The sequence below is a fragment of the Xenopus tropicalis genome, chromosome 8 (genome assembly GCF_000004195.4).
Source record: "Xenopus tropicalis strain Nigerian chromosome 8, UCB_Xtro_10.0, whole genome shotgun sequence".
In the NCBI taxonomy this organism is placed as follows: Eukaryota; Metazoa; Chordata; class Amphibia; order Anura; family Pipidae; genus Xenopus; species Xenopus tropicalis.
Genome location: NC_030684.2, coordinates 133,937,305 through 133,962,896, shown reverse-complemented (window position 1 = coordinate 133,962,896; position 25,592 = coordinate 133,937,305). Strand labels below are relative to the sequence as shown.

Genomic DNA, 25,592 nt, shown 5'->3' with positions numbered 1-25,592 from the left:
GGATTCATGCATTGTACCCATCAGGTACAAGGTACAAGTGCTAAGATACAGGTTTATGTAATCAAAGCCACTAAGTTTGCTCAGGAGCAGTAACCCATAGCAACTAATCAAATTCAAATTCAAATTTTATTTGTCACATACACAGTCATACACATTATGATATGCAGTGAAATGCTTAAACGACTACTCAACCTCAATTACAAAAAAAAAAAAAAAATACACATAGTAAAATGAGTATAATTGAAATGAAATATAATAATTGAAATGTATGTAGTGCAATGTAGAACCATGATGTTATTATGATTGAGAGCTCGTATGGCGTGCGGGAAGAAGCTCCTCCTCAATCTCTCTGTGTTGGCCTTCAGGGAGCGGAAGCACCTTCCTGACCACAACAGAGAGAACAGTCCATTGTCGGGATGGCTGAGGTCTTTCACTAGCTTCCACTAGCTTCCTGGCCTTGGTCCAGCATCGTTTGTTGTAGATCGATTGAAGGTCAGGGAGCTTGATACAGATGATGTGTTCAGCTAAACGAACTACCCTCTGTACGGCTTGTCTGTCCTGCATGTTGCTGTTCCCGAACCAGGTTGAGATGTTTCCCCTTAAGATGCTCTCTATGGTGCAGGAGTAAAAGTTCCTAAGCACCTTAGAGGGCAGTCTGAAGCCTCTCAGGCGTCTGAGATGGAAGAGACGCTGCCTCGCCTTTTTCACCACGGTATTGATGTGACAGGACCATGACAGGTCCTGCGTGATGTGAACACCAAGGTATCGAAAACTATCTACTCTCTCTACTGAGTTCTTGTTTATGATGGGGGTAAGGTAGTTACTATCCTGCTTAGTGCTAAAGTCTACTATCAACTCCTTTGTCTTACTGACATTCAGGAGGAGATTATTCCTCTGGCACCAGTTCACCAGATTTCCAACCTCCTCCAGGTAGGCCGTCTCGTCGTTATCAGAGATCAGGCCCACCACGACAGTGTCATCAGCAAACTTAATGATGGTTGCGGAGTTTGTGGTGGCTATGCAGTAGAAGGTGTACAAAGAGTACAGCAGGGGGCTCAGAACACAGCCTTGGGGGGCCCCAGTTTTGAGAGTAAGGGAGGCTGAGACATGACCAGCCATCCTTACTGCCTGTGGTCTTCAAGTTAGGAAATTGAAGATCCACTGACACAGAGATGGGCTAAGACCTAAGTACTTCAGTTTGGTGGTGAGTGTGGAGGGAATTATGGTATTAAATGCTGAGCTGTAGTCAATAAGGAGCATTTTAACATAATTCCCCCCCTCCTAGTGTCCAGGTGAGATAGTGTTGTGTGCAGGAGATGAGAGATGGCATCATCCGTAGAGCGGTTCGGGCGGTATGCAAACTGCAGTGGATCCAGTATGTTGGGTAATGAAGAAATGATGAAGTCCCTGACCAGACGTTCAAAGCACTTCATCACTACTGAGGTGAGGGCTACGGGGCAATAATCATTGAGGGAAACAGGATGGGGTTTCTTTGGAACAGGGACAATGATGGTCTCCTTAACCCTTTTACTGCCAGCCATTTTGGTCAAAGCGGAACTTGTATTGCCAGACAGTTTTTGAACATTTTGCACTGTTTCACTTTAGGGGCCTTTCCTCGGGGGGACTTTTAGTTTACCAAGGAAAACAATATATCATTTTTTTCAGAACAACCTAAGCTTTCAAAATATGGTAGAATTTTTGTGTAATTCCAATTCTGTAACAAGATATAGGCTTCTAAATGTCTAAAAATGCAAAAAAAATCAAATTTTCCATAATATAATCACACATACTAGAAACAAAAATTATTTTATGCACGAATATACAACTGATTTGGAAAGTCCCATGTCTCCTGAACGTGCCAATACCAAATATATATAGTTTTATGGAGATTTCTCACTTGTATAGGTCAAAAACTCCCAGCAGTACACTACCAAATTCCCAAAGCACTGCTCCAAAAAAACTGCATACTTTGGATTTCAAGGCCAAAATTCCACTAACAGAAGGTTTATCCCAGAAAATTGTACATTTTTGGAAAGAACAGATTCTGGGGAATACAGAATAGGCACAACTGTCTGTCTACTCCAAACTATCAAGTCGCAATGCTTTCCTAAAGTTATTGGTTTTTATCAAAATTTGTGATTTTTTTTAAAAATCGCTTCAAAGCTTCTAGTCTATAGTATCTTATCTCCTACAGGTCATAAAGTAACCAAATAAAACACCCTAAATATGAATGCCTGGGGTCCACTGAACAGTTTGATGCCCAATATGTATAGGTTTACCTAAGTATGTGGCATGTAGGGGCCCCAATGTGAACATACCCCATATGAACTGTCATTTCTGTCATTTCAGCTTCTGCAAAATCAACACATTTACATCATTATATGTGGGATAAAGCTAGTAAAAAGTATGCTCACCCCAGAAAGTCATATATTTTTGGAAAGTACACATTCCCCCGAATCTAAAATGGGTACCCATGTCTTTCTACTCCAAAGTACCAAGCCGCACAGCTTTTCTAAAGTTAGCAATTTTGATGACATTTCCAAAAATCCCCTCAAAGCTTCCACTTTGAAGCATCTTATCTCCCACATAGCATTAGGTACCAAGATAAAACACCCTGAATTTGAACGCCAGGGGTCCACTGAACAGTTTGATGCCCAATATGTATAGGTTTACCTAAGTATGTGGCATGTAGGGGCCCCAATGTAAACATACCCCCATATATACTGTCATTTCTGTCATTTCAGCTCATGCAAAATCAACACATTTACATCATTATATGTGGGATAAAGCTACAAAAAAGTACGCTCACCCCAGAAAGTCATATATTTTTGGAAAGTACACATTCCCCCGAATCTAAAATGGGTACCTATGTCTTTCTACTCCAAAGTACCAAGCCGCACAGCTTTTCTAAAGTTAGCAATTTTGATGACATTTCCAAAAATCCCCTCAAAGCTTCCACTTTGAAGCATCTTATCTCCCACATAGCATTAGGTACCAAGATAAAACACCCTGAATTTGAACGCCAGGGGTCCACTGAACAGTTTGATGCCCAATATGTATAGGTTTACCTAAGTATGTGGCATGTAGGGGCCCCAATGTGAACATACCCCCATATGAACTGTCATTTCTGTCATTTCAGCTCCTGCAAAATCAACACATTTACATTATTATATGTGGGATAAAGCTACAAAAAAGTACGCTCACCCCAGAAAGTCATATATTTTTGGAAAGTACACATTCCCCCGAATCTAAAATGGGTACCCATGTCTTTCTACTCCAAAGTACCAAGCCGCACAGCTTTTCTAAATTTAGCAATTTTGATGACATTTCCAAAAATCCCCTCAAAGCTTCCATTTTGAAGCATCTTATCTCCCACATAGCATTAGGTACCAAGATAAAACACCCTGAATTTGAACACCAGGGGTCCACTGAACAGTTTGATGCCCAATATGTATAGGTTTACCCAAGTATGTGGCATGTAGGGGCCCGAATGGGAACATACCCCCATATATACTGTAATTTCTGTCATTTCAGCTTCTGCAAAATCAACACATTTACATCATTATATGTGGGATAAAGCTAGTAAAAAGTATGCTCACCCCAGAAAGTCATATATTTTTGGAAAGTACACATTCCCCCGAATCTAAAATGGGTACCTATGTCTTTCTACTCCAAAGTACCAAGCCGCACAGCTTTTCTAAAGTTAGCAATTTTGATGACATTTCCAAAAATCCCCTCAAAGCTTCCATTTTGAAGCATCTTATCTCCCACATAGCATTAGGTACCAAGATAAAACACCCTGAATTTGAACGCCAGGGGTCCACTGAACAGTTTGATGCCCAATATGTATAGGTTTACCTAAGTATGTGGCATGTAGGGGCCCCAATGTGAACATACCCCCATGTATACTGTCATTTCTGTCATTTCAGCTCCTGCAAAATCAACACATTTACATCATTATATGTGGGATAAAGCTACAAAAAAGTACGCTCACCCCAGAAAGTCATATATTTTTGGAAAGTACACATTCCCCCGAATCTAAAATGGGTACCCATGTCTTTCTACTCCAAAGTACCAAGCCGCACAGCTTTTCTAAATTTAGCAATTTTGATGACATTTCCAAAAATCCCCTCAAAGCTTCCATTTTGAAGCATCTTATCTCCCACATAGCATTAGGTACCAAGATAAAACACCCTGAATTTGAACACCAGGGGTCCACTGAACAGTTTGATGCCCAATATGTATAGGTTTACCCAAGTATGTGGCATGTAGGGGCCCGAATGTGAACATACCCCCATATATACTGTCATTTCTGTCATTTCAGCTCCTGCAAAATCAACACATTTACATCATTATATGTGAGATAAAGCTACAAAAAAGTACATTCACCCCAGAAAGCCATATATTTTTGGAAAGTACACATTCCCCCGAATCTAAAATGGGTACCCATGTCTTTCTACTCCAAAGTACCAAGCCGCACAGCTTTTCTAAAGTTAGCAATTTTGATGACATTTCCAAAAATCCCCTCAAAGCTTCCACTTTGAAGCATCTTATCTCCCACATAGCATTAGGTACCAAGATAAAACACCCTGAATTTGAACGCCAGGGGTCCACTGAACAGTTTGATGCCCAATATGTATAGGTTTACCTAAGTATGTGGCATGTAGGGGCCCCAATGGGAACATACCCCCATATGATCTATCATATCAGCTCCTGCAAAATCAACACATTTACATCCTTTATGTGGGATAATGCTACAAAAAAAGTACATTCACCCCAGAAAGCCATATATTTTTGGAAAATACACATCCCCCCGAATCTATAATGGGTAAATATTTCTTATTGCTACAAAGTACCAAGCTGTAAAGCTTTCCTAAGTTTGCAGATTTATATGACATTTCGAAAATCGCATAAAAATGTTGCAATTTGCCGCATTTATCTCTCACAATTTCTTGATAAAGATCAGATAAAGACAAATCACCCCAAAAAGGAACACCAGAGGTCTACTGAACAGTTTGATGCCCAATATGCATAGATATACCAAAGTCTGCGGTATGTACTGAACCCAAAATGAAAATAGCGCATAAGGATTTCTCGCCTGCCAGCTCAGCTTTTGCACACAGAGCCCCCTGTCAGTGTATTATGTGCCAAAACTTCCCCTAACCATACAGTGACCCCCACAAAACCATATATTTTTGGAAAGTACACATTCTGACAAATCCAACAAGGGTAAAGAGTCCTTTCTACACCAAAGTACCAATCTGCAGAGCTTTCCTAAAGTTATTGGTTTTTATGACATTTCAGAAAATCGCCTAAAAATGTTGCAATTTGTCGCATTTATCTCACACAATTTCTTGCGTACAAAGGCAAGTCACCCCAAATAGGAACACCAGAGGCCTACTGAACAGTTTGATGCCCAATATGCATAGATATACCAAAGTCTGCGGTATGTACTGAACCCTAAATGAAAATAGCGCATAAGGATTTCTCGCCTGCCAGCTCAGCTTTTGCACACAGAGCCCCCTGTCAGTGTATTATGTGCCAAAACTTCCCCTAACTATACAGATCCCCCACAAAACCATATATTTTTGGAAAGTACACATTCTGACAAATCCAACAAGGGTAAAGAGTCCTTTCTACACCAAAGTACCAATCTGCAGAGCTTTCCTAAAGTTATTGGTTTTTATGACATTTCAGAAAATCGCCTAAAAATGTTGCAATTTGTCGCATTTATCTCACACAATTTCTTGCGTACAAAGGCAAGTCACCCCAAATAGGAACACCAGAGGCCTACTGAACAGTTTGATGCCCAATATGCATAGATATACCAAAGTCTGCAGTATGTACTGAACCCTAAATGAAAATAGCGCATAAGGATTTCTCGCCTGCCAGCTCAGCTTTTGCACACAGAGCCCCCTGTCAGTGTATTATGTGCCAAAACTTCCCCTAACTATACAGAGACCCCCACAAAACCATATATTTTTGGAAAGTACACATTCTGACAAATCCAACAAGGGTAAAGAGTCCTTTCTACACCAAAGTACCAAGCCGCAAAGCTTTCCTAAAGTTATCGGTTTTTATGACATTTCAGAAAATCGCCTAAAAATGTTGCAATTTGCCGCATTTATCTCACACAATTTCTTGCGTACAAAGGCAAGTCACCCCAAATAGGAACACCAGAGGCCTACTGAACAGTTTGATGCCCAATATGCATAGATATACCAAAGTCTGCGGTATGTACTGAACCCTAAATGAAAATAGCGCATAAGGATTTCTCGCCTGCCAGCTCAGCTTTTGCACACAGAGCCCCCTGTCAGTGTATTGTGTGCCAAAACTTCCCCTAACTATACAGATCCCCCACAAAACCATATATTTTTGGAAAGTACACATTCTGACAAATCCAACAAGGGTAAAGAGTCCTTTCTACACCAAAGTACCAATCTGCAGAGCTTTCCTAAAGTTATTGGTTTTTATGACATTTCAGAAAATCGCCTAAAAATGTTGCAATTTGTCGCATTTATCTCACACAATTTCTTGCGTACAAAGGCAAGTCACCCCAAATAGGAACACCAGAGGCCTACTGAACAGTTTGATGCCCAATATGCATAGATATACCAAAGTCTGCAGTATGTACTGAACCCTAAATGAAAATAGCGCATAAGGATTTCTCGCCTGCCAGCTCAGCTTTTGCACACAGAGCCCCCTGTCAGTGTATTATGTGCCAAAACTTCCCCTAACCATACAGTGACCCCCACAAAACCATATATTTTTGGAAAGTACACATTCTGACAAATCCAACAAGGGTAAAGAGTCCTTTCTACACCAAAGTACCAATCTGCAGAGCTTTCCTAAAGTTATTGGTTTTTATGACATTTCAGAAAATCGCCTAAAAATGTTGCAATTTGTCGCATTTATCTCACACAATTTCTTGCGTACAAAGGCAAGTCACCCCAAATAGGAACACCAGAGGCCTACTGAACAGTTTGATGCCCAATATGCATAGATATACCAAAGTCTGCGGTATGTACTGAACCCTAAATGAAAATAGCGCATAAGGATTTCTCGCCTGCCAGCTCAGCTTTTGCACACAGAGCCCCCTGTCAGTGTATTATGTGCCAAAACTTCCCCTAACTATACAGATCCCCCACAAAACCATATATTTTTGGAAAGTACACATTCTGACAAATCCAACAAGGGTAAAGAGTCCTTTCTACACCAAAGTACCAATCTGCAGAGCTTTCCTAAAGTTATTGGTTTTTATGACATTTCAGAAAATCGCCTAAAAATGTTGCAATTTGTCGCATTTATCTCACACAATTTCTTGCGTACAAAGGCAAGTCACCCCAAATAGGAACACCAGAGGCCTACTGAACAGTTTGATGCCCAATATGCATAGATATACCAAAGTCTGCGGTGTGTACTGAACCCTAAATGAAAATAGCGCATAAGGATTTCTCGCCTGCCAGCTCAGCTTTTGCACACAGAGCCCCCTGTCAGTGTATTATGTGCAGTAACCCCCCCCTAACTATACAGTGACCCCCAGAAAACCATATATTTTTGGAAAGTACACATTCTGATGAATTCAAAATAGGTAAAGTTATTTTTGTACACCAAAGTTACACCTGGCAAAGCTACGCTAAAAACAGATCAGGAATACTTATATAGGGATAAAATGTGATAAAACCACAAAAATTGTGCAAATCAGTGAAACAACAAAATAAGTTACATGACAGTGTAATTAGTGGCCAGAATATCTGATCCAATAGTTACGCTGTCAAAATAAACAGTTTTTAGGTAAAAGAAAATAAAAACAAAGTGGTAAAATGAAAAAAAAAAAAAAAAAAAAGCAAAACAAAAAAAAACCAAAGTGTTTGTGTATACATGTGTGTACATGTGTAAAAGTTGTGTGATAGTGTGTAAGTGTGTATATGAGTGTAAATAAGTGTATACAAGTGTGAAAAATGAAAAAAAAATAAAATAAAAAAATGCTAAAATGTGTGCTGTAAGTGTGTGTAAATGTATGTAAATGTGTATAAATGTATGTAAATGTGTGTATAAGTGTGTAAAAGTGTGTAAATGCAAGAAAAAAAAAACTCCTTACCTGTTCCTGAAGACCCGATCGCTCCTTGCTCAGTTGGGCCGGCGCTGGGGGAGAGGGAGGAAGCAGGAAGCAGCAGACGCGATGCGATCGCGTCTGCTGCTTCCTGGAGGGTCCTGCGAGCGATCGGCTCACAGGACCCTGATGACAGCCCCCCTGGTACATTGCCCAGGGGGGCTGTCATTGTTAGAAGCTTAAACGCCAACGACGTATGAGACACGTCGTTGGCGTTTAAGCCCTTTTACTGCCAGCACGTATGCCATACGTGCTTGGCAGTAAAAGAGTTAAAACATGTGGGGATCACTGACTGAGATAAAGAGATGTTGAATATCTCTGTGAACACAGGTGCTAGTTGATCGGCACAGGCTCTAAGGACTCGACTTGATATGCCATCTGGTCCTGCAGCTTTCCTGGAGTTCACTCTCTTGAAGGCTCTCCTCACATCATGCTCGGAGATGATGAACGTGTTACCGGTGCTGTCAGGTTCTTCCTGTCTGCAGTCAATGGTATATGGTATATGCATTAGTATATGCATTAGCATCGCTAACGACTTTAGCTGCAGCCTCGAAGCGAGCATAGAATGTATTCAGATCCTCTGCCAGAGTCACGTTCGTGATCGTCATACGAGATGTTGGTGCCTTGTAGTCAGTTATTAACCTTAATCCCTGCCAGAGGCTCCAAGAGTCACTCTGTTGGAGCTGTGACTCTAGTTTCCTCCCATAGCGTTGCTTTGCCTCTTTCACTGCCTGGTCACCTGTTTAAAAATCTTATTGGTTGCTATGAGGTACTGCTCCTGGGTAAACTTGGTGCCTTTTATGGGGAATAGTATCTTACATATTTATTATATTTTTATTACAGGAGATATCCATGTCTATCAGAGGAAGTGTGCCTGTGAGCGGCATGATGATGGCACTGTTGATGGATACCAGGAGATTGCCTTTGATGGGAAGGAGCTTTTAGTATTTGATAAGGAGAGAGCGGAGTATGTACCTGTAACAGAAGAGGCTGAGATGGTGGCTCACCTATGGAATATACATTATGAGTCAGCTGATAGTAAGGTGTATGTAGAAAATGACTGCATCGAGAACCTGAAGCTGTATCTCCCTATCATATCAACTGACTTGGAGAAGAAAGGTGAGCTCATAAGATAATGTTCATATGATTTTCAATGAAGCTGCTCCAATACTGCCCCCTCCCATTAAGGTATGTGGAGCACACATATCATGTAGAGGTTGTCCATTATTTGCAGCAGTCTCTATTCAAGTAGAGCTTTTACCCTAAAGGCCCTACCACAATGGAGATTGATGCCATTGTGGTAAATGCTAAATGCTACTCCTCCTACAGTCTTAGGGGTACAACACCCAAACTCCCCACACCCAGGTTGCTTGTGCTTTTCTAAGTGATCCCACCCCCCATCTTTTGTGGCGCCACTCCGAACCCCCCAATTTTCCCATTGACTTTGACATGGAAGATTTTCAAACTGCTGCCAATCTTACAGCTTACAGCTACATTCCCCAAACTTGAATCACACAGTCATGGGCTCAGCCTGAATGAAAATGTGATGATTGCTGGATGCCCAAAAGTGGGCGGAGCTGTGAACAGCCAATCAGATTTTACCTATTGACTTGGGGGAAATTCAACCTGCCATTCTCACAGTAATAACGCCGGGGTCCCCAAACTTTGCAGAATTAGGCACCAGGTAACTGCAGTTCAAGGTTAGAGAAAGTGGGCAGAGCCACCAACAGCCAATCAGATTTTACCTATTGACTTTCAATGGGGAAATCCAACCTGCTGCCATTCTTACAGTATTAACCCCAGGGTCCCCAAACTTTTCACAGTTGGTCACTAGGGGACTGCAGTTTTAGTTTTGAAAAAGGGGGTGGAGCCACCAACAGCCAATCAAATTTCACCAAGTTTAGAAAAGTGGGTAGGGTCATTGATTCCATATTGATTTTCAATATGGAAATTCAACCTGCTGCCAGTCTCACAGTATTAATACCAGGGTCACTAGGGGACTCCAGTTTTAAAAAGTGGGCGGAGCCACCAACTATCAATCAGACTTCACCTATTGAATTTTTTTTGGTTTAAATTTATTAAAAATGCTGCCATTCTCACACTATGCCAGGGTGCCCACTGTTTGTCACTGGGTGATTTCAACTCAAGGTTAGAAAAAGGGGACACATCCACCAATCACAATTTACCTATTGACTTTTATTGGTTTAAATTTAAACTGCTGCCATATTAATCGTAGGGTCCCTAAACTATACAGAGTTAGTCACTGGGTAACTGCAGTATCAGGTTAGAAAAAGTGTGCGGAGCCAACAACTGCCAATCAGATGTCACCGAAATGACTGTGGTCCAAGGTTAGAAAAGCTGGTGGAGCCAAGTCAGATTTCATTCAGTGATTTCACGTTTTTCAAACCAACATGAAGTTTGTTCTCAAACTTCCCTCTCTAGTTTTTAATGCTATCCATGTCACATCCTGGTATTTTTTTGTTAATTTCTGCAGTATCTAAACCTGTTTGTGTCTGTTCTCTATGAGGAGCAGTTTGCAAAATCTATAGCTCCAATGACTGGGCCCGGTGTGTCATGAAAAGCTGGATCACTGTGACAGAATTCAAAGGCCACTGGGTCATGAAATACTGAATCCAGTGTGTATTGAACTGTTGGGGTCACTGAGTCATATAAACTGTTGGGGCCACTGTGTCATGCAATCCTGCGGCCAATGTGTAGGGGGGCACTCTGTGGTTGACCTAAAGGGTGTGAAGCTCTTGATGGTGGCCTAGAACCATGTCTGTATTTAGAGTCAGGGAAGCAACTGGAGCAAAGACTCAAAGCCAGGTCAAAAACAAATCCAAGGCTCCAGTGCTACAAGCCCCCAGTGCCAACCACTGTGCTACCATGTCTTCTCGCTTTATTTTATTTGTGTAGAAAATATAAATGTTATTAGATTACAGATGGTAGTGAGACAACTCACCTTTTTTTGTGTATCTCTCTAATGAAGGCCAGGACCACCAATAAAACTACATAAACAGTGTTTATGAACATGGCGATAATCAGAGTGTTTTTAAAGATACCTATTACATTGTAAAAAAAACAAACATTTTATTACAATTCTGATATTAATGGTTTTACATGTGTTGAAAATAACAAAATTTTTACTAAAACCACAAATGCAGGGTAATTTATTAAAAAAGCCTTTTCTGAAGATCATATATGAAAACTTTCACAAAAAGAAGAAGTGAAGTGGGTAAAGAATGAGACAAAGGAGGTATAAAGTTGAGATCGGAGATTTTGAATGCAACTAAAATGTAGGCATTTTTACATGTAGACGGGTTTAGTTACTATTCAAAAACCAACATTTCACATTGCAGCTATGCTAAGTTATATTAAAGGCCTGCATTTCTGTTGACTACTGATATTTAATAGCTTTTCTGTCTCTTACTGCCAGTTCGCCCCAAAGTGAAGGTTTCCAGCTCAGAGTCAGAGAGCGGCACCAAACTGCACTGCCGGGTGTATGGGTTCTACCCCCGAGATGTGGAAGTGAAGTGGATAAAGAATGGGAGAGATGAGATTCACTCAGAGGAGGCAGCACAGATCCTGCCAAACCCTGATGGCACCTATCAGATCAGAGTCAGAGTGGGGGTAACACCAGAGGGGGGCGCCACTTACTCCTGCCATATAGATCACAGCAGCTTGGAGAAGCCACTGGTTGTTCCCTTTGGTGAGTAACTTTAGGCTGATGGGTGTAATAGGGGAATATTACACTTAGCTTACAATGGTTATCTCAGTTCAGTTTAGGAGTAGAGTCAAGGTCTGATTTTACAAGAGCTAATGTTTCCTGGGAGAAATTAGGAACACATTATATCTATGTTACTATTGGGAAAGTGTTTGTAGTTAAATGTGACTACAAATAGTTGCAGACTGTCTTGCAACTAAAATGAGGCTGTCAGTGAAAATCCTTGTTACAGCCAATTAAATCAGGAGCCTGCCAACTTATTGGCTATTTTACCCATAGCTCCGAGCTGCTTCTCCTGAGAGTCATTGCTGTATTCCATCATATGTTTCCTTCCACCATCATAACTGGTGGCACTGAGCTGCCCTGGGATTGGAAGTCCAATTTCGAATTACATTTGAACTTTAGTCACAAATAAAGAGAGAAAAGAGGGAGAATATATGAATTGTGATGTTCACATTGTAATTTTTAGTTCATTTTATTCTATTTGACAGTTTTTGTATTGGAGGATTGAGACTTCACTGTACATATATGTCTATGTTATTGTTTTGTTTTCCCATGATGCATTTGTTTAAACAGTCTCACTAAATTACTGTCTAGGAATAGATTTTTCTTTTTTTTTATCACTTTGCTCAGTTACATTCGGCAGTTTTTTTACCAACCCCTAATTTTTCGCTCCCAATAAACAGAACCCAGCAATAGAAGCCGTTTGTATATCATCCCTGTCGGTGCGGTACTGCTCCTCCTACTTGTTGTTTTGCGACTACTTACCGACCAAAGGAGAAAAAAAGGTATTGTGTTTTATAATATTTGTATATTGCATATAGAATACAGTTTTGCTCCAGGAAATCAATAATGTGCAGTAATAGCTACACTCCCAGAAGCAACTTGGCCCAAGTGCAGAGTGCAAGCTGCCATGGTTTTTACCCACAATGCAGTGTTTTCCCCACATTTCCAATGTAATTGTGGCTTTAAAAAAATAGTGATTCACCTTACACAGTTGCAACTAATGCGTTAAAGGGGTTTTTAACCATCGAGTTAACTTTTAGTATTATATAAAGAATAATATTCTGAGATTTCTTTTTAAACAGTTTGGAGATTTTCTAATTTGATTTCCTACTTTGAAAATACCATAAAACTATGGCAGCATAGGGATTCCCCTGTACTAAGCACAATTCAGCAGGAACAGCCCCCTAAGTTTGCTCATAGCCTGTACAGAGAGATACCATAAAACTATGGCAGCATAGGGATTCCCCTGTACTAAGCACAATTCAGCAGGAACAGCCCCCTAAGTTTGCTCATAGCCTGTATAGAGAGATACCATAAAACTATGGCACATAGGGATTCCCCTGTACTAAGCACAATTCAGCAGGAACAGCCCCCTAAGTTTGCTCATAGCCTGTACAGAGAGATACCATAAAACTATGGCACATAGGGATTCCCCTGTACTAAGCACAATTCAGCAGGAACAGCCCCCTAAGTTTGCCCATAGCCTGTACAGAGAGATAGCATAAAACTATGGCAGCATAGGGATTCCCCTGTACTAAGCACAATTCAGCAGGAACAGCCCCCTAAGTTTGCCCATAGCCTGTACAGAGAGATACCATAAAACTATGGCACATAGGGATTCCCCTGTACTAAGCACAATTCAGCAGGAACAGCCCCCCAAGTTTGCTCATAGCCTGTACAGAGAGATCCCATAAAACTATGGCACATAGGGATTCCCCTGCACTAAGCACAATTCAGCAGGAACAGCCCCCTAAGTTTGCTCATAGCCTGTACAGAGAGATACCATACAACTATGGCACATAGGGATTCCCCTGTACTAAGCACAATTCAGCAGGAACAGCCCCCTAAGTTTGCTCATAGCCTGTAAAGAGAGATACCATACAACTATGGAACATAGGGATTCCCCTGTACTAAGCACAATTCAGTAGGAACAGCCCCCTAAGTTTGTTTATAGCCTGTACAGAGAGATCCCATAAAACTATGGCACATAGGGATTCCCCTGTACTAAGCACAATTCAGCAGGAACAGCCCCCTAAGTTTGCTCATAGCCTGTACAGAGAGATACCATAAAACTATGGCACATAGGGATTCCCCTGTACTAAGCACAATTCAGCAGGAACAGCCCCCTAAGTTTGCTCATAGCCTGTACAGAGAGATACCATAAAACTATGGCACATAGGGATTCCCCTGTACTAAGTGCAATTCAGCAGGAACAGCCCCCTAATTTTTCTCATAGCCTGTACGGAGAGCCACCATAAAACTATGGCAGCATAGGGATTCCCCTGTGCTAAGCGCAATTCAGCAGGAACAGCCCCCTAAGTTTTCTCATAGCCTGTACAGAGAGATACCATAAAACTATGGCACATAGGGATTCCCCTGTACTAAGCGCAATTCAGCAGGAACAGCCCCCTAAGTTTGCTCATAGCCTGTACAGAGAGATACCATAAAACTATGGCACATAGGGATTCCCCTGTACTAAGCACAATTCAGCAGGAACAGCACTCTAAGTTTGCTCATAGCCTGTACAGAGAGGCACCATAAAACTATGGCAGCATTGGTATTGGGGGAAGTAAATTGACGTTTATCCATAGCCTGTACAGAGAGGTTCTGCAGAATATGGAAGGGTGACTGATTATTACTGATTATGAGCAGTATTGTATGTAGGACAGGTTAGTAACACTCTCTTATATACCCTGTATGCCTTACTGCCAGTGTCTGCCATCAATCTTCTCCAAATCACCAGTATCTCCTACATTAGCTGATTGTGCTTTGTAATTACATTTGTCTATTTTATAAGAAATTTTTTTCATAGTAATGATTTTTGTTTCATTTTTAGATCTCAAGATCAGCTATAAGTGTGTGAGCACAGAAGATAAAGACTCAAAATTCAAATATACACCAAAACTTGCAACACGTGTCTCTATGGAGAAGTTATCAATGGAGGACAGACAGGACTCCTGTCAGGGGCAGAGTTTAGATTGATCAGAGGTTGGATAGAGCGAAGATGGGGCAGGATGGAGAAGTCTGCGGGGCTGCTGGTGATTACAGAGGCCTATGTGGAATCACCGTGTGTGTCCCCTGGTGGTAAGGACAGGTATTGCTTGTTTGCCTGCTATGTGGGAGCAGCCACCTTTCCAAAGGGGAAGGTACTCTGGGGCAGGGGCCACCTGGGGGGACTTAAGAGCTCTTGGGGAAAAGACTGAACTGAATAAAAGGGTTGGGAGTCTATCTGGATCCAAGTTGGGGCTGGGCACCTACAGAGACTGTGCCAGGAGTGGATAGACTGCATGGGTTCCTCAGGGCAGGATAATCAGTTATCCATAAAGTTGTGTTTATACTATTTCATACCCCCCAACTGTCCCGCTTTTCGCGGGACAGTCCCGGTTTTTACAGTGCGTCCCGCTGTCCCGGATTGTTCAATGAATGTCCCGCATTACGGAAATGCAGAACATTCATTAAACTATCCAGGCCAGCGGGACGCGCTGGCTGCAGCCGCTCCGGCTCCGTCTCTTCTTGGGCTCCTGCTCCTTATTTGGCTCCTCGTACGGCGGCGACAGGTCCTTTTATAAGGCTGCGCCCGTGCGTATGTGTGACATCACACGGGTGCAACCTTATAAAAGGTCCTGTCGCCGCCGTACGAGGAGCCGAATAGGGAGCAGGAGCCGCAAGAAGTCTATGGGGGCTGCCATGTATGGGGGAATTTTCTTTTGGAGGTACTCTCTATGGGGGCAATTGGGGAGCTCTGTGTATGGGGGGTACTGTGTATGGGGGGCACTGTATGGGGGGACACTGTGTAAGGAGGGCTACTGTGTATGGGGGGCACTGTGTAAGGAGGGCTACTGTGTATGGGGGGCTCTGTGTATGGGGGGCTCTGTGTATGGGGGGGTACTGTGTATGGGGGGCTCTGTGTATGGGGGGCTCTCTGTATGGGGGGCTACTGTGTAAGGAGGGCAACTGTGTATGGGGGCTCTGTGTCTGGGGGTTCTGTGTATGGGGAGGCTCTGTGTATGGGGGGGTACTGTGTATGGGGGGCACTGTATGGGGGGACACTGTGTAAGGAGGGCTACTGTTTATGGGGGTCACTGTGTATGGAGGGCTACTCTGTATGGGGGGCACTGTGTTTGGTGGGCTATTGTGTATGGGGGGGCACTGTGTATGGGGGCTACTGTGTATGGGGGCTACTGTGTATGGGGGCACTGTGTATGGGGGCACTGTATGGGGGGGCACTGTGTAAGGAGGGCTACTGTGTATGGGGGCACTGTGTATGGGGGGAACTGTGTATGGGGGGTACTGTGTATGGGGGCACTTTCTATGGGGGCATTGTGTATGGAGGGTACTTTCTATGGGGCACTGTGTATGGGGCTACTGTCTGCGGGGCAATTGAGGGCATGGTCTATGGGGTCAATTGGGGGCACTGTCTATGGGGGGGTACTGTTTATGGGGGCACTGTCTATGGGGGTGCTGTCTATTGGGCCATCGTGGGCACTATTTTAACTATTTTAAAAAATGGGGTGTGGCAATTGGGGCGTGGCCACAAAGTGGGCATGGTCAAAAAAATTTGCAAGTCTTTTTGTCCCTCTTTTCATTTTTCAAATGTTGGGAGGTATGCTATTTCAATGGTTATATAAAGTTATCCTTGCTGCAAAGTGTGTGTAATTATTTTTCCTAGTGGAAATCCCTTTGAGATGTGCCCCTCAGTGTCCACTAGGGGGAGGCACTGCGCAAAAATCCCAGTTCCCAGTATCTTTCACATTGCTAAGAGAACTAAAAAATCTCTTGTTAATGCCAAGCTTGTGACTTTATCAAGCAGATCATAGTAAATACAAAATAGTCACATACAGGTACATAATGTTTTCTTGATGTTTGATACCAAGCCCCTACATACAGCCCAAAGAAGTGAGTGTGCCAAGAAAGGGTTACATAAGTAAAAAGATATAAGTATATTTGAATGCTGATGCGCTCAATGTGCCAAATGCGCCTGTCTGCAACTCCTAACTGAACTTTCTAATGGAATTTTTCAATATGACAAAAGGTGAGTGTAAAATATACTGCATATGGTATAAGATACTGATGTTGTATATTTTATATGTGGAGTCACCTTCCTGGATACAGAGGGATGTCCTTACAGTGCAACCAGTTCTACACAAAGTCTATTGCGTGGCTTCTACCTACAAAGACCTTCAAACTCCCAGCCAACTGAGTTACAGCAAAACAAACACAGAGCCATTCCATTACATTCTTCCATTATACTGTATATTTGTTAATCTCACTACTTTCTGTTTAAAATCCCCCTTTAACCTCTACATTGCACTCTCTTCCCTTTATTTTTATCTCCCCTTATTGTGTACCTCACTTTTCTCCCTTCTCTTCTCCCTAAATGCCCTTCTGTGCTACTTTTGTCATTTTACATTTATATCATTTCAATAGTGTCATTTTCCCATGGTGGCCCCTGTGCCTAGCTTCTCTCCAGTTTCCCTCAGTTTGAGATGTTTCCCCCAAACACCAGAAATGAGGCCAGAGAGACTTTGCAAATATTTAATGCAAATACATCTGATTTGTAACTAGGCACACATGCAGTTGTGTTGATTTTGACTAATTGGATATAACAGCAGTAGTTGCAGCACACTCTGTGGAGGACAGCACTATCTTTCTTTCTTTTCTGTCTTTTCTACCTTTGCGGACCAGCACAAACAAAAATAATCTTTCTTAATCTTTTTCTATTACTCCTCGTGTCTGTCCTACACCATTCTCGGCAATGAAATGCATTTTTTACTGTGTCCAACATGGTAACATTGGGTTAAAAGCCATGTGGGAGAACTGCTGTTTGCAGATCTGAAATGCTGAAGCACGTGATTTGCAATGATGTGCAACGCACTTTTGACAATAAAAGTGCAAACTTTAAACATTTAAAGTTAAAAGTAAGTTTTTACCTGAGTTTTCCAAATTGTTCAGTTTACTCTGGGTTTGGTGAAACACAAAGGTGTGGCCTAATGATTGGCAGCTGTGCCACAGGCATTAGCAGAGCTGGGAACTTAAACTTTGTATAAATGAGAATTTTATTTTTCATCTTTTATGTTGTAATCTGCGCAGACTCTTATGTACATGTACTTGGAAAAATTTTAATTATTGTTGAAATTAATATTTGTTTAATTTTAAAATGCATGATGTCAGTGAATTACAAAGCATGCTGGGAGCTTTGTGTATGAAAGGCCACTCCCAGTTAGTAACAATCAGTCTGGTTTTGGCTCTCTGCAAGGAAAGGCTCTGTACAGACTGCTCTGCTGGTTTGCTGCTGTGCTATACTGAGCTGTGTAACACTTTTGCCTTCTGCTTCAAGGAAAAAGCCACAATTTTCTTTGTCAAGCAAGCTTCAGCTAACTCTGTAAAAGGGCCCACACCACAATCCCTCACAATTGCACTTCCAGTCATAAATAAGCCTGGAAATGGTTTGGTGGCACAATAGGGAGTGGTGGTAGTGATTAAGGAGCAATTAGCTACCTATGTTGGGTGCTAAAGTTCTTGACTTTGCCTTACTTAGTCTTAATACCACTACTGGGTTACCCACAATCTTGGTCCCACCGCCATTATGTTTGAATTGGTGATTTAATAGCCATTTATTCAGGTAAATGGATTTCATGTTGCAAAGATTACCATTTTCTCCTATGGCTCTAATAGTTTTAAAGTGTATCAGGCATTGAGAAGAGAACTGTTTTGCCTGTGTCAGAGTTTCCATTATGGCCATTGGTATATGATAAGGAGAGAGCTGTATATGTGCCTGTGACACAAGAGACATTGGCTGAGCTATGGAATGAAAATGATCATTCAACTAATAATAAGACACACAGATTGGCTGCATTGAGCAACTGAAGATGTATCCCCCTTATATATCAGCTTACCTGCAAACGAAAGGGGAGACCACCCTAAACCTTTTTTACAGTCCTACATTGTCAGAAATGGAAAGGGAGAAGGAGGGACGAGGTCACTAATAAATCTCACCCATTGGGGGGAATTCACAAAAGTGGAGATAGCTGTTTTTGGAGTAAAAGTGGCAGTAAAACTGGTGTAAAACACTTTCTCCAGATTCACAAACAGAAATTCCAACTCAGCCACCACTTTTAAGATACTCCATTCCACTGGTCAGTTTCCGGCTAAATATTCCACGTTTTCTGATTAGAATTTTACCTAGAATCACCTTCTTCGTCTTAACATTTATTTCAATGGAAAAAGGTTTAAATGGCGTAGCATGGTGGTATATGGTCAGTCTTCTAAACCAAAGTTTTAGTTTTGAGACTCTGCATAATGATTAGTGGAAACAGACCAGCTGACCGATAGAAGGAGCTATGCCCCTCCTTTGTCCTCTTCTCGGACCAGCCTATGGAAACCCATGTGGAGTCTGCCCAGTTGTGGTATTTGGGAGGTAAACTGGCCACACATCTGCTCATTGTATGAGGTTGTTCAACAAGTGAATCGTCTTTGCCTGATTTGGCCACATACATACTGGAGCCTGATTAAGTGCTGGGTAAGCATGAAACGCGTTAGGCTATGTCTGTAGGGGGTTACTTATGTTTTTAATGGATTGAAATAAAATTGTTATACTTTTAAGTGGCTTTTTTGAGACTTTTTTTTCTCAGTTGCTATATCACTCAGTGATCACTAGAGGGCATTCTCTATATGCCACACTAAAGGGCACATTCATCAAAGTATGATTGCTTCCGAATACAGATAAATTAGTATTTTTACTAAGTTTTCGTACTGTGCGTATTCTCTGTGATTTTTTGTGCGACTTTTTCGTACTTTTCGGCCAAATTTACCGATCGCCAATACGATATTATCATGACTATTACAATTTTTTCATAAGCATTTTCGTGACATTTCCGATCATCAGAAATTATTGTATCTAATCCGAATTTTACCCATTTCGGGATTCAAACTTGTACTTAAATGAATCTGCTCTTTTTTTGAGTACTGTTTCTCCATCAAATTCCTTTTTTAAAGTTTTCACATACGTACTGGGTCATATCAGGCTAATGAGATTGATTGGCCCCCGGGCCAGTGATTGAATCATAACATGCACCTATGCAGACTCGTCAGGACCTCATCAATATACTTCTTTGACAGGATTTTCAAACATGTCCAATAGATACCTAGCCCAGTTTCATACAGATATCTGTCAGGCAAGCCGTTGATGGGCCTTTTATACAAACAGATATGCCGGCAACTTCGTCTGAAGGGGCTGTTTCGCAAAAAAATCTGCCAATGGCAAAACCCGGAAAGTCACAGCAAATCCATGCCTGCCGAAAAACTTCACTCATCACTACTAACCTGCAAGTTTTCACATCTGATGTACAGGTATGGGATCCCTTATCCGGAAACCCGTTATCCAGAAAGTTCCAAATTACAGAAAGGCCTTATTGGGGCAGAACAGTCCTATTGGGTTTATTTAATGGTTAAATGATTCCCTTTTCTCTGTAATAATAAAACAGTACCTGTACTTGATCCCAACTAAGATATAATTACCCCTTATTGGGGGTAGAACAGTCCTATTGGGTTTATTTCATGGTTAAATGATTCCCTTTTCTCTGTAATAATAAAACAGTACCTGTACTTGATCCCAACTAAGATATAATTACCCCTTATTGGGGGTAGAACAGTCCTATTGGGTTTATTTAATGGTTAAATGATTCCCTTTTCTCTGTAATAATAAAACAGTACCTGTACTTGATCCCAACTAAGATATAATTACCCCTTATTGGGGCAGAACAGCCCTATTGGGTTTATTTCATGGTTAAATGATTCCCTTTTCTCTGTAATAATAAAACAGTACCTGTACTTGATCCCAACTAAGATATAATTACCCCTTATTGGAGCAGAACAGCGCTATTGGGTTTATTTCATGGTTAAATGATTCCCTTTTCTCTGTAATAATAAAACAGTACCTGTACTTGATCCCAACTAAGATATAATTACCCCTTATTGGGGGCAGAACAGCCCTATTGGGTTTATTTCATGGTTAAATGATTCCCTTTTCTCTATAATAAGACTTAATTTATGGAGATCCAAATTACAGAAAGATTCTTTATCCAGAAAACCCCAGGTTCCAAGCATTCTGGATAACAGGTCCCATACCTGTACAAATACATTTTGTACTAGATCACAAGCAGGGGTTAAATATGTTTGTTGTGGTTACTGATTAACCTGTTTTCCAAATTCTACCCTGGCAACAATGACTGCGGCGGATTCTATTTTTCTCATTGGTGATGAAAATGAAAGTAAGTTATCGCTCGGCTACACACGGGCTGCTCAGTACAACAGAGAATGGGCTGCATTCTCACACTGGCCCTGCTTTTTACCTTTGGAATTTATGTAGTTTATTCTGGTGAGTATAATTACACATTTGATTGTTTCATTTTGCTACCGGGAAGAAGAAACATAGCAAAAACGCACATAGAAAACACAAGGTTTTACCTGCAACTTGTTTGCTTTCAAAGTTAAAACACCCAAATGGCTGCCTTTTTATTGGCCCATTGAGATCACCTGACTGTAGCTGGGAAAACTCCCCTTTGTTAAATGTACAATGAAGCAGTTGAATTCATAATGAATCGGATAAAACTGAGTGTAGGACAGGCCAAACCAGGGGGTGAGTGAGTGTAGGACAGGCCAAACCAGGGGGTGAGTGAGTGTAGGACAGGCCAAACCAGGGGGTGAGTGAGTGTAGGACAGGCCAAACCAGGGGGTGAGTGAGTGTAGGACAGGCCAAACCAGGGGGTGAGTGAGTGTAGGACTGGCCAGACCGGGGGTGAGTGAGTGTAGGACAGGCCAGACCGTGGGTGAGTGAGTGTAGGACAGGCCAGACCGGGGGTGAGTGAGTGTAGGACTGGCCAGACCGGGGGTGAGTGAGTGTAGGACAGGCCAGACCGGGGGTGAGTGAGTGTAGGACAGGCCAAACCAGGGGGTGAGTGAGTGTAGGACTGGCCAGACCGGGGGTGAGTGAGTGTAGGACAGGCCAGACCGGGGGTGAGTGAGTGTAGGACAGGCCAGACCGTGGGTGAGTGAGTGTAGGACAGGCCAAACCAGGGGGTGAGTGAGTGTAGGACTGGCCAGACCGGGGGTGAGTGAGTGTAGGACAGGCCAAACCAGGGGGTGAGTGAGTGTAGGACAGGCCAGACCGGGGTGAGTGAGTGTAGGACAGGCCAGACCGGGGGTGAGTGAGTGTAGGACTGGCCAGACCGGGGGTGAGTGAGTGTAGGACAGGCCAGACCGGGAGTGAGTGAGTGTAGGACAGGCCAGACCGGGGGTGAGTGAGTGTAGGACAGGCCAGACCGGGGGTGAGTGAGTGTAGGACAGGCCAGACCGGGGGTGAGTGAGTGTAGGACAGGCCAGACCGGGGGTGAGTGAGTGTAGGACTGGCCAGACCGGGGGTGAGTGAGTGTAGGACAGGCCAGACCGGGGGTGAGTGAGTGTAGGACAGGCCAGACCGGGGGTGAGTGAGTGTAGGACAGGCCAGACCGGGGGTGAGTGAGTGTAGGACAGGCCAGACCGGGGGTGAGTGAGTGTAGGACAGGCCAGACCGGGGGTGAGTGAGTGTAGGACAGGCCAAACCAGGGGGTGAGTGAGTGTAGGACTGGCCAGACCGGGGGTGAGTGAGTGTAGGACAGGCCAGACCGGGGGTGAGTGAGTGTAGGACAGGCCAGACCGGGGGTGAGTGAGTGTAGGACTGGCCAGACCGGGGGTGAGTGAGTGTAGGACAGGCCAGACCGGGGGTGAGTGAGTGTAGGACAGGCCAGATCGGGGGTGCCAAGGTCAATATGATGTGCTTATTTGTCCTTTAACTTTGCTGTTACCCCGATCATTAAATGATTTAACAAATGAACATAATTCTGCTCTCATTACATAATTCTCATTGTATTGCAGGCCCCCATATCCTACAGTATCGCTTAACGCTAATATCAACCCCTACCCCCGGCAGTCCCCAGTGCACCATAACTGCCTATATGGATGGCTTGAATTATGGAAGGTACGACAGCGACACGGGCCATGGTCAGGCTTTGGTTCCATCTCTGAGTATTCCTTCACTGGCTGAGCACCGGGAGATGCAGACTAGACACGCCCGGGGGGTGGAGCTTATTCAACGAGACAAAATTAAATTTCTGATGGGCTTTTTAAACAAGACAAATGGTGAGTATAATGAAATAAAAATCTACCCTTAGTTTCTGAGTAGTGATGAGCAAATATTTTCGGCAGGCGTGGATTCGCAGTGAATTTCTGCATTGCAAAAATGAAAATTCACTGCAGAAAAATTTGTTAAAAAAAGTTGTAACCACGCCAAATTTGGCCCAGACGCGTCAAAAAATGGGCAAAATTGGGCATGGTCGTGGCAAAATTAGCCATTGAAAAATTTGTTGTGCTTCAAAAAAAAGTTGCGTGCACATCAAATTGGGTGCGGACATGGCAAAAATGGGCATAATTGGCCACGGACACATCAAAATGGGCAAAATTGGGCATGGTTGTGGCAAAATTAGCCACGGAAAAATTTGTGGCGGGCGCATCAAATTGGGCACGAACACGTAAAAAATGTGGCCGTGGAAAAAAAGGTGCGGCCTTGTCAAATTGGCCTTCATTGCGTCAAATTGGGCATTCTTACATCAAAATTTCACATGGTTGCATCAAAATTGGGCGCGGTTCCATAAAAAAAAAGACGCGGGAGACAAAAAAAAGCGGATGAGAAAAAAAAGTGCGCCTAATGTGTTTCGCTAATTTTTCGCCATTTTGCTTTGCCATAAAATTCACAAAACGCATTAGGCACGCTTTTTTTTACTGGAATAAAAATCTAAGCTTAGTTTCTGAGTAGTGATGAGCACATTTTTTCACCAGCCATGGATTCGCAGCGAATTTCTGCATTTCGCAATTGTCGCACAGACGCGTCCAATATGGGCACAGTTGCAGCAAAATTCGACATGGAAAAATTTGTCACGCATCAAAAAAAGTTGCGGCGGCGTAAAGTTGGGCATGGTCGTGTCAAAATTGGGCTTGGTTCCGTTAAAAAAGACGCGGGAGACAAAAAAGAAGTGCATTTTGCTAATTTTTTGCCGTTTCACTTCGCCATAAAATTCATGAAATTTGCGAAATGCCTAAAATTCACGAAACCCATTAAGCACGCAATTTTTTTTTGTGTGTCTGCGTCCTTTTTTGTCTCCCGCATCTTTTTTTGCTCATCACTATTTATGAGACATTCTCCCTATGTCAGTAACAGCAGTTTGAGGTTGTAGCCGAACTAGGTACAGATTCATGGCAAAATTTCCATTCATGGGAGTGGCGAAAATTGTCATGAATTTGCATTAAAAATGTATTTTGTTGAATTTGGAACAAGAAAAAAATGCCCACTCAGCACTAATCCTGATGGAATGAGAACTGTAGGTTCCAAAAAGGACAAATATTACTAATGTTTCCTGCTATATGCTTGTGTTGTAGGTAATGGAGACTTCCATGTCTACCAGAGGAAGTTTGCCTGTGAGCTGCATGAGGATGGAACCGTTCGTGGATATGAGGAGATTGCCTTTGATGGGAAGGAGTTTATATCAGTGGATAAGGAGAGAGTGGTGTATGTGCCTGTAACACAGGAGGCTCTGGTTATCACTGAGCTATGGAATAAGCGCTATGATTATGCAAAGACAAATAAGATCTACCTGGAGAATGAATGTATCCAGCACATGAAGATGTATCTCCCTTATCTATCAACTGACTTGGAGAGGAAAGGTGAGTCAATCTAATACGGCACTATAATAAGGCACAATAATAAGGCACAATATTAAGGCACAATATTAAGGCACAATATTAAGGCACAATATTAAGGCAAAATAATAAGGCACAATAATAAGGCACAATATTAAGGCACAATATTAAGGCACAATATTAAGGCACAATAATAAGGCACAATATTAAGGCACAATAATAAGGCAAAATAATAAGGCACAATAATAAGGCACAATATTAAGGCACAATAATGAGGCACTATAATAAGGCACAATGTTAAGGCACAATAATAATGCACAATATTAAGGCAATATAATAAGGCACTATAATAAGGCAAAATAATAAGGCACAATAATAAGGCACAATAATAAGGCACTATAATAAGGCACTATAATAAGGCACAATAATAAGGCACAATATTAAGGCACAATAATAAGGCACAATAATAAGGCACAATAATAAGGCACAATATTAAGGCACAATATTAAGGCACAATAATAAGGCACAATATTAAGGCACAATAATAAAGCACAATATTAAGGCACAATAATAAGGCACAATAATAAGGCAAAATAATAAGGCACAATAATAAGGCACAATAATAAGGCACAATATTAAGGCACAATATTAAGGCACAATAATAAGGCACAATAATAAGGCACAATATTAAGGCACAATAATAAGGCACAATAATAAGGCAAAATAATAAGGCACTATAATAAGGCACTATAATAAGGCACAATAATAAGGCACAATATTAAGGCACAATAATAAGGCACAATATTAAGGCACAATAATAAGGCACAATAATAAGGCACAATAATAAGGCAAAATAATAAGGCAAAATAATAAGGCACAATAATAAGGCACAATAATAAGGCACAATATTAAGGCACAATATTAAGACACAATAATAAGGCACAATATTAAGGCACAATAATAAGGCACAATATTAAGGCACAATAATAAGGCACAATAATAAGGCAAAATAATAAGGCA

The 25,592-nt window shown here is 42.0% G+C and overlaps 2 protein-coding genes across 2 annotated transcripts in view; both read left to right on the top strand.

The window, feature by feature from the left end:
- The first annotated feature begins 1,323 nt into the window (after positions 1-1,323).
- On the top strand, positions 1,324-14,825 carry LOC116406481 (major histocompatibility complex class I-related gene protein-like). Its single transcript, XM_031891823.1, has 6 exons — positions 1,324-1,443; positions 8,464-8,581; positions 8,957-9,232; positions 11,550-11,822; positions 12,524-12,625; positions 14,680-14,825. Exons 1-6 carry the CDS (start codon positions 1,324-1,326, stop codon positions 14,823-14,825), a joined length of 1,035 nt encoding a protein of 344 aa, XP_031747683.1.
- A 6,292-nt stretch (positions 14,826-21,117) lies between these two features.
- LOC100494293 (major histocompatibility complex class I-related gene protein-like) overlaps positions 21,118-25,592 on the top strand; it is a 36,363-nt gene continuing 31,888 nt past the window's right edge. The window contains exons 1-3 of the mRNA XM_018096955.2: positions 21,118-21,219; positions 22,755-23,018; positions 24,312-24,596. Of these exons, the coding sequence (XP_017952444.2) occupies positions 21,159-21,219; positions 22,755-23,018; positions 24,312-24,596 (610 nt within the window). The 5' untranslated portion in view covers positions 21,118-21,158. The remainder of the gene's footprint in view (positions 21,220-22,754; positions 23,019-24,311; positions 24,597-25,592) is intronic.

Bases quoted from the DNA above. Each gene is read 5' to 3' on its own strand.
- LOC116406481 (XM_031891823.1), top strand. From the start codon at position 1,324: ATGGCATCATCCGTAGAGCGGTTCGGGCGGTATGCAAACTGCAGTGGA. The intron at 8,582-8,956 runs GTTCTTCCTGTC...TTTTTATTACAG, and splicing joins CGTGTTACCGGTGCTGTCAG to GAGATATCCATGTCTATCAG. The intron at 9,233-11,549 runs GTGAGCTCATAA...TCTTACTGCCAG, and splicing joins AACTGACTTGGAGAAGAAAG to TTCGCCCCAAAGTGAAGGTT.